This window comes from Heptranchias perlo, chromosome 2 (assembly GCF_035084215.1).
Source record: "Heptranchias perlo isolate sHepPer1 chromosome 2, sHepPer1.hap1, whole genome shotgun sequence".
Taxonomy (NCBI): domain Eukaryota; kingdom Metazoa; phylum Chordata; class Chondrichthyes; order Hexanchiformes; family Hexanchidae; genus Heptranchias; species Heptranchias perlo.
This window is the reverse complement of record NC_090326.1, coordinates 81190702-81205635: the sequence shown is the minus strand read 5'-3', so window position 1 is coordinate 81205635 and position 14934 is coordinate 81190702. Positions and strand designations below refer to the sequence as shown.

Sequence of the window (14934 nt, the reverse complement as noted above, 5' to 3'; positions counted from 1 at the left end):
AGAGAGATAAAGCAGAAAAGTTAGGGTGAGAGAAGCAGAAGAGAAGAGAAAGAGAGAGACTGAAGCAAAAACAGAGAGTGAAACAGCAACATGAAAACAATATAGACATCTAAGAGAGTGACTATATTCTCAAACTAACTGAGTACAACTCCATGGTATAATAAATCTGACTCTGACACCTTAAATTAGATGTACACCATATCTTCATGGGCTGTTGCTCGAATTTCCCTTGACTTGTCCATTCATACAATGGGAAATCCATTAGGAAGTGCTTGTGTCTATTACACCTGCAGGTTCACGCCTCAGGTGTCAGACCATTAGTATCACACTTGAAATGCAAGGAATGCATTACATTTGCATCAGATTGGCTCAAATTTTATTTTCCTAAATTGCAATAAATCCCAACTGAACAGGTAGGGAAAGTACTAATGAAAACTAGGCAAAGTACATAAACTTCCAATGGAAAACTACTAAGGATATTTGAAAACAACCAACAATAATAAAGAGAAATCAGATTGCACCAATTATCTTTTCGGCCGCTATTTTGAACTTTACTTAAGAAACCTGAATTAGACAAATCTGCAGCAGGGCTGATGACTGACCAGCCGGTTTGGTTCACTAATGGTAAATGGAGTGGTAAACCTGTTACAGGAAGCTGGGATTTTCTTCATTCGTCTCCAGATAATCATGCAGCCCAAGCTGTGGGAAACTTATTGCTGCTTTTGTACGAGTAAGCTGCATGTTTTAGGTGGTTAAACCCCAGCAGTACCCCAACGCACAATTGAGGATCCCTAAACTTTGGTTCTGCTACCCCGCACCTAGCTCTTTGGACTTAGGTAATGGAATTATATGGAATTTGCTTTTTTGTTTCAAAACAAGATAAAGCTTGAATTCTTCAGCCCTTTCTGCTGTCACTTTTCTGAAAAATATTGTAAGTTACTGTATTCAAACGGTGCTTACTTAGCAGTTACAGCATGTTACATGTATGACAAATGAAATTTTGCACTTTGAAATTTGTCAGCTTAATTTTTATTCATATTTTGTAATCTAAATAGTCTTTATAGCATATTATTTTATTTTTTTGTTACCATGGTTTGAGGCGAACTCAAAGCAATAAAAAAACACATTTACTATGGCCAGTGAGTTCTGGAAGAACAGTAGTATGATTCAAGTTTGAGTAGAGGTTCTCAATAAAAGTCCACATTTGTTTAATCTTTTTTGATGTTTTATATTTCTGGATTTCTGGCCCTCACTAAAAAAAAACACCGTAAATAAATGGGAGAGAATTCCCATTTGATATCATATGTAAAGATCACCTTATCATAAAACATACTTAAATAAATAAATAAACTTGTGCAACTATTGTTTTGGCAGGGGTGGGGGGGCTGTGTGGAGTGAATAAATCTATTTGCCTCCACTGGTTAAGAAAAACTTTATCACCAGAAATTTCCTCACATTTTGTTACAGATACAAAACCATCTTAAAAAAAGAGGGAAAAAAATGTGAAGTTTAGAAGCAATTTCATTTGTCCTCTAATTGATCTCAAGAATTTACAAGAAGCTACAATTGCCTATTTGGACTACTTCTCTATAGGGATAGACTAGGTCAACAACTAAACATCACAACCATGCTCCAGTTCTCAGGCTAACCCCGAGAAACATCATGGGAGAATTGCTATAACTTTACAAATGTTAAGGATAGTTCTTATGAGTGTGCATAAAATTGAAATGCTGGTTACATAACATGGAATCATAGGATGATTACAGCACAGAAGGAGGCCATTCGTCCCATCGAGTCTGTGCAGGCTTTTTGTAAGAACAATCTAGTTAGTCCTATTCTCCCGCTCTTTCCCCGTAGCACTGCAAATTTTTTACCTTCAAGTATTTATCCAATTCCTTTATGAAAGCCACGATTGAATCTGCTTCCACCACCCTTTCAGGCAGCGCATTCCAGATCATAACTACTCGCTGTGTAAAAAAGTTTTCCCTCGTGTCACCTTTGGCAAAAGAACCAATCACCTTAAATCTTTGTCCTCTGGTTACAGACCCTTCTGCCAATGGGAACAGTTTCTCTTTATTTACTTTATCTAAACCCTTCATGATTTTGAATACTTCTATCAAATTTCCTCTTAACCTCCTCTGCTCTAAGGAGAACAACCCCACGTAACGAAATCCCTCATCCCTGGAACCATTCTAGTAAATCTTTTCTGCACCATCTCTAAGGCCTTCACATCCTTCATAAAGTGCGGTGCCCAAAATTGAACACAATACTCCAGTAGTGGCTGAACCAATGTTTTGTAAAGGTTCAAAATAACTTCCTTGCTTTTGTACTCTATGCCTCTATTTATAAAGCTCAGGATCCTGTATGTTTCTTCAACCGCTTTCTCAACCTGTCCTACCACCTTCAAAGATTTGTGTACATAGACCCCCAGGTCTCTCTGTTCCTGCACCCCCTTTAAAATTGTACCCTTTAGTTTATATTGCCTCTCTTCGTTCTTCCTACCAAAATGTATCACTTCGCACTTCTCTGCGTTAAATTTCATCTGCCATGTGTCCGCTCATTCCACCAGCCTGTCTCTGTCCCCTTGAAGTCTATCACTATCCTCCTCACTGTTTACTATGCTTCCAAGTTTTGTGTCATCTGCAAATTTTAAAATTGTGCCCTGTACACCCAAGTCCAAGTCATTAATATATATCAAGAAAAGTAGAGGTCCTAGTATCGACCCCTGGGGAACACTACTGTATACCTCCCTCCATTCTGAGAAACAACCGTTCACCACCACTCTGTTTCCTGCCACTTAGTCAATTTTGTATCCATGCTGCCACTGCCTCTTTAATTCCATGTGCTTCAGTTTTGCTGACAAGTCTATTATGTGGCACTTTATCAAATGCATTTTGAAAGCCCATGTACGCAACATCAACCACATTGTCCTCATCAACCCACCTGTTACCTCCTCAAAAAACTCAATCAAGTTAGTCAAACACGATTTGCTTTTAACAAATCCGTGCTGGCTTTCCAGCACCTCTGCAATTTCTACCCTTACTACTCTCAGCAACCTAGGATGCATCCCATCCAGACTGGGTGACTTATCTACTTTGAGTACATCCAGCCTTTCTAGAACCTCCTCTTTATCAATTTTTAGCCCATTCAGTATCTCAACTACCTCCTCTTTTATTGTGATTTTGGCAGCATCTTCTTTGGTAAAGACAGATGCAAAGTACTCATTTAGTATCTCAGCCATGCCCTCTGCCTCCATGCGTAAATCTCCTTTTTGATCTCTAATCAGCCCCACCCCTCCTCTTACCACCTGTTTACTATTTATATGCCTAAAGAGGACTTTTGGATTCCCTTTTATGTTAGCCGCCGGTCTATTCTCATACTCTCTCTTTGCCCCTCTTATTTCCTTTCTCACTTCTCCCCTGTACTTTCTACATTCAGCCTGGTTCTCATTTGTGTTATTAACCTGACATCGGACATACGCCCCCTTTTTTGCTTCATCTTACTCACTAACTCTTTCATCACCCAGGGTGCTCTGGCTTTGGTTACCCTACCTTTCCTCCTCGTGGGAATGTACCTGGACTGTACCCGAACCATCTCCTCTTTAAAGGCCGCCCATTGTTCGATTACAGTTTTGCCTGCCAATCTTTGATTCCAATTTACCCGGGCCAGATCCATTCTCATCCCACTGTAATTGGCCCTCCTCCAATTAAGTATTTTTACTCTAGATTGCTGCTTGTGCATTTCCATAACTAATCTAAACTTTATGATACTATGATCACTGTTCCCTAAATGTTACCCCACTGACACTTGCTCCACCTGACTCACTTCATTCCCCAGAATTAGATTCAGCAATGCCTCCTTCCTCGTTGGGCTGGAAACATATTGATCAAGAAAGTTCTCCTGAACACACTTCAGAAATTCCTCCCCCTCTTTGCCCTTTACACTATTACTAACCCAGTTCAGATTAGGATAATTGAAGTCCACCATGATCACCACTCTATAATTCTTGCACCTCTCTGTAATTTCCCTGCAAATTTGCTCCTCTATGTCCTTCCGACTAGTTGGTGGCCTATAGAATACATCCAGTAGTGCAATGGCACTTCTATTGTTTCTTAACTCTAACCAAATAGATTCTGTCCTTTACCCCTCCAGGACATCCTCTCGCTGCAGCATTGCAATATTCTCCTTAATCAATACTACCACCCCCGCCTCCTTTTTTTCCTTCCCTATCTTTCCTGAACATCTTGTATCAGGAATATTTAGTACCCAACCTGCCCATTTTTGAGCCAGGTCTCCGTTATCACCACAACATCATATTCCCATGTGGCTAATTGCGCCTGCAGTTCACCAACCTTGTTTAACACGCTTCATGCATTCACACACACAAAGATACTTTTAGAAATATGTGACTATAATGGGGAGTGACTGCAAATTCCTACTGTTTATATATTTTTAAAATATTCTTCACTTGAAAGTTTATAGATTAAACACAAGAAACTTGGAGTTCCATCTGAACAGTGAAAAATAGATTAGTGTTCTATATTTTCTCTTTTCAGATGCTAATAGTGCTTGTGTGCATTTTCAGAATTTTCTGCTTTTATTTCAAATTTCCAGCATTTGCAAATTTTATTATTTTATCTCACAAATAAGCTCTGTATGCCAGATGATAACCATGGTGCCTTTTCATATCTTTTGATATACAGGTATTGAGACAAACTTTATAGTGAAAGTTCGGCAACTGAACAACTATCCTGTGGACCTCTATCATTTGGTTGACACATCGGCATCAATGGTTGCTAATTTAGAAAGATTACACTCCATGGGATATTCTTTATCACAAAAGATGGCTAAATATTCCAGAGATTTCCGATTTGGGTTTGGATCATTTGTTGATAAGCCAGTGTCACCATTTATTAACATTCATCCAGACAAACTTATTAATCCATGCAGGTAAGTAATTACTGACAAGTACGTGTTCAATATCATTTTTGTTTAGTATCAGATGTCTATTTTTATTTTATTTTTCTTTAAATGCAGTATTTACGAAACATCCTGTCTGCCAGCACATGGGTTTATGCATGTGTTATCTTTGACTGATAATATAACTGAATTCAGAAAAGCAGTGGAGAAACAAAGTATTTCTGGAAATGAGGACACACCCGAAGGAGGCTTGGATGCTTTGCTCCAAGTTGCAGTTTGTGAGGTGAGTTTTGTTTTACAGAGCCAGAAAACCACTGATATCAAAAGTTATATTGCCAAAGAAACTCAAATACGTCTAATAAATGGAACCAGTTTACATTCAGCTACATGTAATAAATGAACTTTTATTGCTTCATCCTGGATCTCATCCAAACTAAGGTTCCCAGATATCACACTGGAAACCACCTAAATATATGAATTTCTTCAAAGCATTCAGTACCCACATACAAATGTAATCAGATTACAACTTGTTTGTTCCAAGGACATTGAAGTAAATGTTTTTTTAATTTTGTGGCTGGATTTCTCAAATTAAACGATGTTACTGGATAGGATTTAAGTAACCAAACAATACTGCTTACTTACTAGTTCTTTCTGTTTGATCCTTTTTAAAATTCTCTCCAACTACATTGTTCCAGTACTTTGGACTGAGTCTGTTCTGTTTTCTTCTTCCAGCAGTAGAATAAAAGCCTGTTGAGTTGTTTGGGATTTCTTGGCCTGGAAATTACTTTTTGCTATATTGGAGTATGAATACATAACGTGTATGACATTCCTCTTAAAATAATCAACCTAAAGCCTCAATTAAAATGGCAGATAAAGGAATGTTATCTGCTGTATTAAATGTTTGTATGCTAATATTGCAAATAGAAATTTCTAGGCTCTTAAACCTTAGATGTAACACAGCATCTCAATGATTATTCCATCCTTTCTTTCTAGAGAATCATAAGGGGAGATTGGAAGGAAAATCGGGTGGGCTCAGTTACAGGCATGCAGCCCTACCCCCGCTCTATATCTCGACTTATAAAACCTATATGCAGCTTTATCATTTTGTCCTGAATTTCAAAACTCCCTAATCCTATTCCTTTTAAAGTTGTATCACTGAATGTCTATTTTCTGATCTCCCAAAATGTATCTCTTCACGGGGTTAAATTGGTTAATCCCCGAATCCGGGCATGGACATCGTGGCGCGCGATTAGCCCGTGCCAGGTGGTACCGACACAGCCAGCATGTTAGATTGGTGCTGCAACTTCATTTACCTGATTGATGCGCAGCGTGGAGCCCCAGCTGCGTTTGTCTCTCCACTTTCTCTGTTCTCTCCACTTCTCACCAGCAGAGAGGGCCCAAATCTCGGGTGAGTTGCTCGCACCTCTTAAGGCAAGCTGCACCTTATAAAGGCAGCCTGCACCTCTTATTTGCAAAAAATAAGATACAGGTCTGCACAGAGTCTGAACAGAGATCAGACATCGCATCCGTAAAACACAGATGCAGGTCCTGTCCCTATGTTTACAAACTGTTGAGTTATGTTAAAACATTGAATAAAGATTGCGCATCACTAAATCCCACATCCTCCAATCTGCATGCCAGACCTCACCGATCTGCTGATCTGAGTTTGTACCAGGCCTGCGAGAGAGCCTGGCCAAGGTTCTCTGATGATGCACTAGAGGCCTTGGTGCAAGAGGTGGAGAGCAGGAGGGGCATCCTATGTCCACAGGAGGGCAAGAGGCCCTCCAGACATATGCTCCTGAGGCAGTAGGGGACGAAATCAATGCCGGGCGCATAACACCACAAACATGGATGCAGTGCAGGAAGAAGTTCAATGCTTTGACACAAGTGGTCAAGGTGAGTGAGGTCAACTGTCAAGTGGCATCTCCTACCAACTGCACCATTAGCCGCATCCACTGCTCCACTCACTACATCCCCATCACCCACATAACAACAGGCACTATCAATCAGTACTCAACTCTTCCAATTAGATGCTTCCTCTCACCCTCACACATTACCACTGTTGCAAGCTGCACACCCACAACTCACAGGTCACACACACTGGCAGCTATTCAACCATGACAGGCACATCACCCAAACATCCTGCAGAATACTCACCGACACACATCCCGCTTTCTTGCAGGAGAAGGTGGAACATAACAGGAGGCAGCAAGTGGCAGTGGCATTTAGCCCCTCGATCCTGTTCCGCCATTCAATAAGATCATGGCTGATTTGTGACGTATCACCATGTACCTGCCTTAGCCCCTTTTCCCTTAATACACTTGGTTAACAAACATCTATCAATCTCAGATTTCAAATTGACAATTGAGCTAGCATCACTTACCATTTGCAGAAGAGCATTCCAAACTTTTCCCACCCTTTGCAGGTAGAAGCATTTCTTAACTTCACTCCTGCATGTTCTAACTCTAATTTTTAGGCTTTGTCCCCTAGTCCTAGTATTCAAGTCAAGGAGACCTCCAAAAACAGGTACAAATGTATTAGCAGCCAGAAGCGATAATCCAGCAACTAATCTGTACATCCTGCATCATCCCTTTAAATAGTGCTGGTGGGGGATCCTCCAAGCCGTCTAAGACATGTTTAGCTGTTCGTGGTTAAGACAGTGCATTGGCTGCAGCGTTAAGTGCCAAAATGATGTCTATGCCTTTAAATCCTCATTGCGCACTGATCTAATGCATATTCTCCTTACTTTACATGCTGTCGGCGTTCATTCTCTGCACCAGCGCAAACCCCTATATCAAGCTGGTGTCTGGCGCACATCACGCTAGAAGCGTGCGCGCCCATCCCAGATGCCATTTTGGAAATTAAGGAGGCCGAGTAACGCCAAAACAACGGGCGCTACACAGCCGAATTTCTAGCCCAGTATTTCTCCACATTAAATTTAATCTGGTATCTATTTGTCCAATCTACTAACCTGGCTATATCCTCTTGAAGTTGCTTAAAGTTTGCAATTAATTAAAAAAAAATTATATTAAACACATGCAGTGGTTGCTGTTTTCTGGATGTTCCCCATCTCTTACCTACTTCACTTCATTTTCTAGAACTAAATCCAGCAATTCTTTCTTGTTGGACTAAAAACATATTTATCTAGAAAAACACTCCTGGACACACTGTAGAAACCCCGGTTCTTCTTTGTCACTTGCATTACTCTTACTGCAGTCTGTCTTTGGATAATTAGAGTCACCCATTGTGTGGCCCTGTTCTTTTCTCTAATTTGCCTACATATTTCTTCCTGTATCTCCTTCCCACCGTTCGGTGGTCTATAATATACTCCCAATAGAGTGACAGTTCCCTTAATACTCCTTACGTCTTGCCAAGTAAATTCAACTTTTGCATATTCCCTATATCGTCCCTACGTCCTAATGCTGTAATGGAATCTTTAATTAATACTACCACCGTTCCTTTTTTCCTCGTGAATATATTGTAACCAGGAATGTTCTGCTCCCAGTCCTGCCCTAGCCTAAACCATGTCCCTGTTAATGCCGTTATATTTTCCTCCCCATAGCAATTTGTGCTCCTACTGAGGAAACTAGTCCCAGTCTTGTTTAGATGAGCCCCACTCATCCTGTATAGGCCACTATTATTCCAGAACTGATCCCACTGTTCCAGGAATCTGAACCTTCCCTCCTGCACTAACTTCCCTCCTGCATCATCTCTCCAGCCATTGTTATATACATTTTTCTTTATATGATTAAAAAAATCCATTGCAATCAAGATAGTTTATTCTTTCTATTAGGAGTGGAAGACAATCTGTTGAGACAACCCAGCTTCCTGGCATATTTACAGAAATTGAAGGAAATCCTAGAGCTGTTAGCTGTTAAATTTCCTGCTTGAGGGAGCAGGAGGGAAGGAAACATTACACAATCTAGATAATCTAATGACCCATTTTATTGGAGAACCCTTTCTTGAAGTGGGCCTTCAGTGTTGGTCTGCTGCCTGGGGTGCTGTAGAAATTGTCCCATTTATCTCCCAGTACTGTTTATAACAGTGACATTAACTTAAAAACAATTTTACATGTGCAGTATTAAATATGTAGCTGTTTTAAAGTTGCTGTTTGTAAAGATTCCTTTCAAACTGTTCTCTCCCCCAGTGGCTGGGGAAGGTTCACACAAGCCAGTGGTGGCAAAACCAGTTTATTGCTTTTACAGAGATGTATGGGAGGACTTCAGCTACTCACTACATTGGCAGCTATGTTTTTTGGCTTTTTTTCCGTCGACACCATGGCTCAAAATCACCTCCGATAGCAGTAGTTCCTCTACATTTATATTAGGACTTTCCAGCCAATAGCAGCATTGTCACTGGGGGCAAACTGCTATTATGAATAGGGTGTAAGGTTGACCATGCTAAACTTCTGTAGATATAGAATGGAGGAGTATGTTGTGTATGACTAAAGATAATGTGTGGAAAACTGTGGGCTGCATGCATATGTGCTCCCAGCAGTTTGGGCTTTTCTCCAGAAACAGGTAAGCAGAAAATTTACCATAGAGTCTCTGGGGTGGTAGATAGAGGAGGCTCAATTGATGTTGTATACAATTTTAGAAGGCATTGAATAATGATATGCATAAGGGATTATTTGCAAAAAATGAAGCATATGGAAATGGAGGCATCCTAGTGGTATGGATAAGATGTTGATTGGGAGGTAGAGAGTGGGATAATAGGACATTCCCAAATTGGTGGGTATCGACTAGCTGTCTTCCCCAAAGATTATTGTTGTAGTCCCAGCTTTGCACTTCACATATAAATGATCTGGATTTGAAAATAGAGGGAAGTATATTCAAGTTTGCAGAAGATACTAAGCTCGGAGGTATAGTGAATTGTGAAGAAGAGATCAGAAAATTGCATAAGGCTATAAATATATTAAGTTAGTAGGTGGAACAATGGCAGATGCAGTTTCATGTAACAAATTGTGAGCTAGTACACTTCGGTTGTAAGAAATAAAGATGTGAATGCAGTCTCAATGGGAAAGTGTTAGGGTAGATGAACAAAGGGATTTAGGGTTGAAAGTACATAACTTATTAAAAGCTAGCTTGCAGGTGCAAAAAATAGAAAGGCTATTGGGATGCTGGGTTTCATCATGAGATGTATAGAATATAGTGTTACTGCAGTTATGCAAAGCACTAGTCAAACTTCATTTGGAATAATGTGCTTGGTTTTGGGCACATCGGGGGTAATGTTAACCTAACCTGCCGAGCGGAAAACTGACAAGATTGGATTGATCACTCATTTTACGCTCTGCCCGATTTTACTTTCCATTGAAATCATTGGAAAGTAAAATTAGGCGGGGTGTAAAACTAGTGGCCGTTCCAATCACATCAGTGGGTGGGTTAGGTTAAAATTACCCCCATCATCTTAGGAAGGATAAAGCTTAGTGAACATTCACAATGATACCTGGGATGAAGTCAGTTATGATGAGAAACTAAGTAAATTTGGGCTATATTCCCCAGAGATGGGGAGGTTAAGAAGTGATAGGATTGAGCAGTTTAAAATAATGAAAAGAATGGATAGGGAATGATTCTTTCTGCTAGTACAGGAATTCAGAACAATGAGACATAATCCTAAATTTACAATTAAGTCGGTTAAAAGTGAATACAGGAAAAAATTATTTGTACGAAGGGTTGTGTAACGCACTGCATCAATTGAGGTATTCAAAAGAGGGATAGATACTTAACTAAGGAGTACGGATATCAAGGGATTTGGAGAAGTGGCAAGTAATCAGGATTAAAAAGGCAAAGCGCTGCCTTGGTTAACAAAATGCAGAGTAGGCTTATAGGGCACTGTGTGTACCTAAATATGACATAATACAGTTTTCTGAAACTATTTTTGTGGTCATCAAGGTGAGGAACATTAGTGGTAGGGAACAGAACACTTTCCATTTCAGCCCCTACAAATGCACTTCAGTGGCAACTTCAGAAGAGCAACTTTATTGCACTAGTGTAACGTTTTCTATTTCCCACACCAACCTTTCTTTGGTTTCTCTGAGTGAGACTGCTAATTCAATGCCAATCAGCACCAAATTAGTTGCACTTTTGTACTAGGATTGATTTGGATTAAGACTACTCAAACGATAACAATATCTCTTATGGTCTTATGGATAAGGTACCACATTATTTTATTTTTTTTATTCGTTCACGGGATGTGGGCGTCGCTGGCAAGGCCAGCATTTATTGCCCATCCCTAATTGCCCTTGAGAAGGTGGTGGTGAGCCGCCTTCTTGAACCGCTGCAGTCCGTGTGGTGACGGTTCTCCCACAGTGCTGTTAGGAAGGGAGTTCCAGGATTTTGACCCAGCGACAATGAAGGAACGGCGATATATTTCCAAGTCGGGATGGTGTGTGACTTGGAGGGGAACGTGCAGGTGGTGTTGTTCCCATGCGCCTGCTGCCCTTGTCCTTCTAGGTGGTAGAGGTCGCGGGTTTGGGAGGTGCTGTCGAAGAAGCCTTGGCCAGTTGCTGCAGTGCATCCTGTGGATGGTGCACACTGCAGCCACAGTGCGCCAGTGGTGAAGGGAGTGAATGTTTAGGGTGGTGGATGGGGTGCCAATCAAGCGGGCTGCTTTATCTTGGATGGTGTCGAGCTTCTTGAGTGTTGTTGGAGCTGCACTCATCCAGGCAAGTGGAGAGTATTCCATCACACTCCTGACTTGTGCCTTGTAGATGGTGGAAAGGCTTTGGGGAGTCAGGAGGTGAGTCACTCGCCGCAGAATACCCAGCCTCTGACCTGCTCTCGTAGCCACGGTATTTATATGGCTGGTCCAGTTAAGTTTCTGGTCAATGGTGACCCCCAGGATGTTGATGGTGGGGGATTCGGCGATGGTAATGCCGTTGAATGTCAAGGGGAGGTGGTTAGACTCTCTCTTGTTGGAGATGGTCATTGCCTGGCACTTATCTGGCGCGAATGTTACTTGTCACTTATGAGCCCAAGCCTGGATGTTGTCCAGGTCTTGCTGCATGCAGGCTCGGACTGCTTCATTATCTGAGGGGTTGCGAATGGAACTGAACACTGTGCAGTCATCAGCGAACATCCCCATTTCTGACCTTATGATGGCGGGAAGGTCATTGATGAAGCAGCTGAAGATGGTTGGGCCTAGGACACTGCCCTGAGGAACTCCTGCAGCAATGCCCTGGGGCTGAGATGATTGGCCTCCAACAACCACTACCATCTTCCTTTGTGCTAGGTATGACTCCAGCCACTGGAGAGTTTTCCCCCTGATTCCCATTGACTTCAATTTTACGAGGGCTCCTTGGTGCCACACTCGGTCAAATGCTGCCTTGATGTCAAGGGCAGTCACTCTCACCTCACCTCTGGAATTCAGCTCTTTTGTCCATGTTTGGACCAAGGCTGTAATGAGGTCTGGAGCCGAGTGGTCCTGGCGGAACCCAAACTGAGCATCGGTGAGCAGGTTATTGGTGAGTAAGTGCCGCTTGATAGCACTGTCGACGACACCTTCCATCACTTTGCTGATGATTGAGAGTAGACTGATGGGGCGGTAATTGGCCGGATTGGATTTGTCCTGCTTTTTGTGGACAGGACATACCTGGGCAATTTTCCACATTGCAGACTCATGACTAAGATCAGAGCATGTGGAGTCAGGGGACAGGTTGCAGAATGGATAGCAAGCTGGCTACGAAACAGAAAACAGAGAATAGGGGTTAAAGGTAGTATTGGCAAAAGGTGGGAAGTGGTGATTCATAGGGATCGGTGCTGGGACCACTGTTGTTCACAATTTACATTAACTATTTGGACTCTGGAATCGGAAGTACAATTTCAAAATGTGCAGATGACACCAAATTCGAGGGTGTAGTTAATACAAAGGAAGAATACATTAAAATTCAATAGGACATTAATAATAAACTTGCAGAATGGGTGTGTAATTGGCAAATGAATTTCAATATAAATGAGTGAGGTGGTGCATTTTGGTAGGAAGAATAAGGATTCTGGTTGGATAATAAGAGTTGGATAATGGGGTAGAAGAGCAGAGGGATCTAGGGGTACAGATACACAAATTACTAAAAGTAGTGATGCAGGTTAATAAGGCCATAAAAAAGGCAAACCAAGCACTGGGGTTCATTTCAAGAGAGATAGAATTGAAAATTAGAGAAGTTATGTTAACTTGTATAGAACCTTGGTTAGACCATACTTGGAGTACTGTCCACAGTTCTGATCTCCATATTATAAATAGGATATAGAGACATTGGAGAAGGTGCAAAAAAGATTCACATGGATGATACCAGAACCGAGAGGATATACTTATCAGGAAAGGCTGAACAGGCTGGGGCTTTTTTCTCTAGAAAAGAGAAGGCTGAGGGGTAACCTAATAGAGATCTTTAAGATAATGAATGGGTTTGATAGGGTAGATGTAGAGAAAATGTTTCCACTTGTGGGGGAGTCCAAAACTAGAGGTCATAAATATAAGATAGTCACTAATAAATCCAGTAAGGAATTCAGGAGGAACTTCTTTATCCAAAGAGTGGTAAGAATGTACCACAATGAGTAGTTGAGGCGAATGGCATAGATAGATGCATTTAGGGGGAAGCTAGATAAGTACATGATGGAGAAAGGAATGGAAGGATATGCTGATGGGGTTAGATGAAGAGGGGTGGGAGGAGTTGGGAGGCTTTTATGGAGCATAATTGCCGACATAGACCAGTTGGGCCAAATGGCCTGTTTCTGTGCTGTAGACTCAATGTAACTCGATGTAATATTATGATACTGACTGTCAGGAAGCAGAGCAGACTGTCCTCCCATCAGTTTGGGCTGATTTTGAACCCATGTTCTCAAGGCCAGCGTCTAACCTATTGCACAACCCAGTCCCCGTTTTTAAAAAAAGACTTTTAGGCCTGGAATTTCCACATGATTTCCGCCAAGATAACAGCTTAATCTGGGCGGAATTAAATCAAATAGCACTAAAGATTGCAGAATTTTAAGCATGAGTTGCACCTGTAACCACTTTACACTCGAATATCCGTGATCCTTTACGCTAGTTCAAAAGCCCCTTTGTCCGCAAAACTGGCCACGCCCCCAGGTTGGAAAGGCGAGTTTCCACCGATTGCGCCTGTTTTGGGGGGGTGGTTCATCATATTGTGCTCAGATTCTCAGACGCACAGGCACCTGTGTTCACATTAATCCAGCGTTAATCACCTGACCTGCAGTGACCAACGTCAATTGAAACTACTGACCCAGGTCTGTTGCTCCTACTGCAGCAATAAGACCTGTGACCAGCAGTCAGTTGAAGCTACAGGTGTGTCCTGTTCTGCTGCAGAAATGTCAGTTAGTTAATTGAAGACAGCAGTAACCAGCGGTCAATTGGATAGAGAGAAAGTTTCATAACATGTGATTTCTAGCCTTGCTCTGAAGGAAATTTTTTTTTCCTTACCTTTTACACCGCTTTGAGGCCCCATTGGTCCTGTTCCAGTCATGAATCGATTTCATTTGATTGCACTGCTTGATTGCGCTGATTCACGGAAGATTTTGCATTTGGGCTAATGAGTATGTACGGAAAATTCAGCATAACATCATCTCGGCAAAACTGTCACAGTGATTAGCACATTTTAGATGCATTTTACCGATAGCGCCCCTAGTGGAAATATAGAAACAGAAACATAGAAAATAAGAGCAGGAGTAGGCCATTCGGCCCTTCGAGCCTGCTCTGCCACTCAATATGATCGTGGCTGATCCTCGATCTCAATACCATATTCCGGCTCACTCCCTGTATCCCTTGATGACTTTTGTGTCTAGAAATCTATCAAGCTCCTTCTTAAATATATTCAGTGACTTGGCCTCCATAGCCGTCTGTCTTAGAGAATTCCACAGGTTCACCACCCTCTGAGTGAAGAAATTTCTCCTCATCTCAGTCCTAAATGTCCTACCCCGTATCCTGAGACTGCGACCCCTCGTTCTGTACCCCCCAGCCAGGGGAAACATCCTCCCTGCATCCAGTCTGTCCAGCCCTGTTAGAATT

At 41.7% G+C, this 14934-nt stretch overlaps 1 protein-coding gene across 1 annotated transcript in view; it reads left to right on the top strand.

The window, feature by feature from the left end:
- The window catches only part of itgb8 (integrin, beta 8), a 107972-nt gene that overhangs the window by 12501 nt on the left and 80537 nt on the right, over positions 1–14934 (top strand). The window contains exons 4-5 of the mRNA XM_068003686.1: positions 4704–4950; positions 5038–5203. Coding sequence (XP_067859787.1) covers positions 4704–4950; positions 5038–5203 — 413 coding nt within the window. The remainder of the gene's footprint in view (positions 1–4703; positions 4951–5037; positions 5204–14934) is intronic.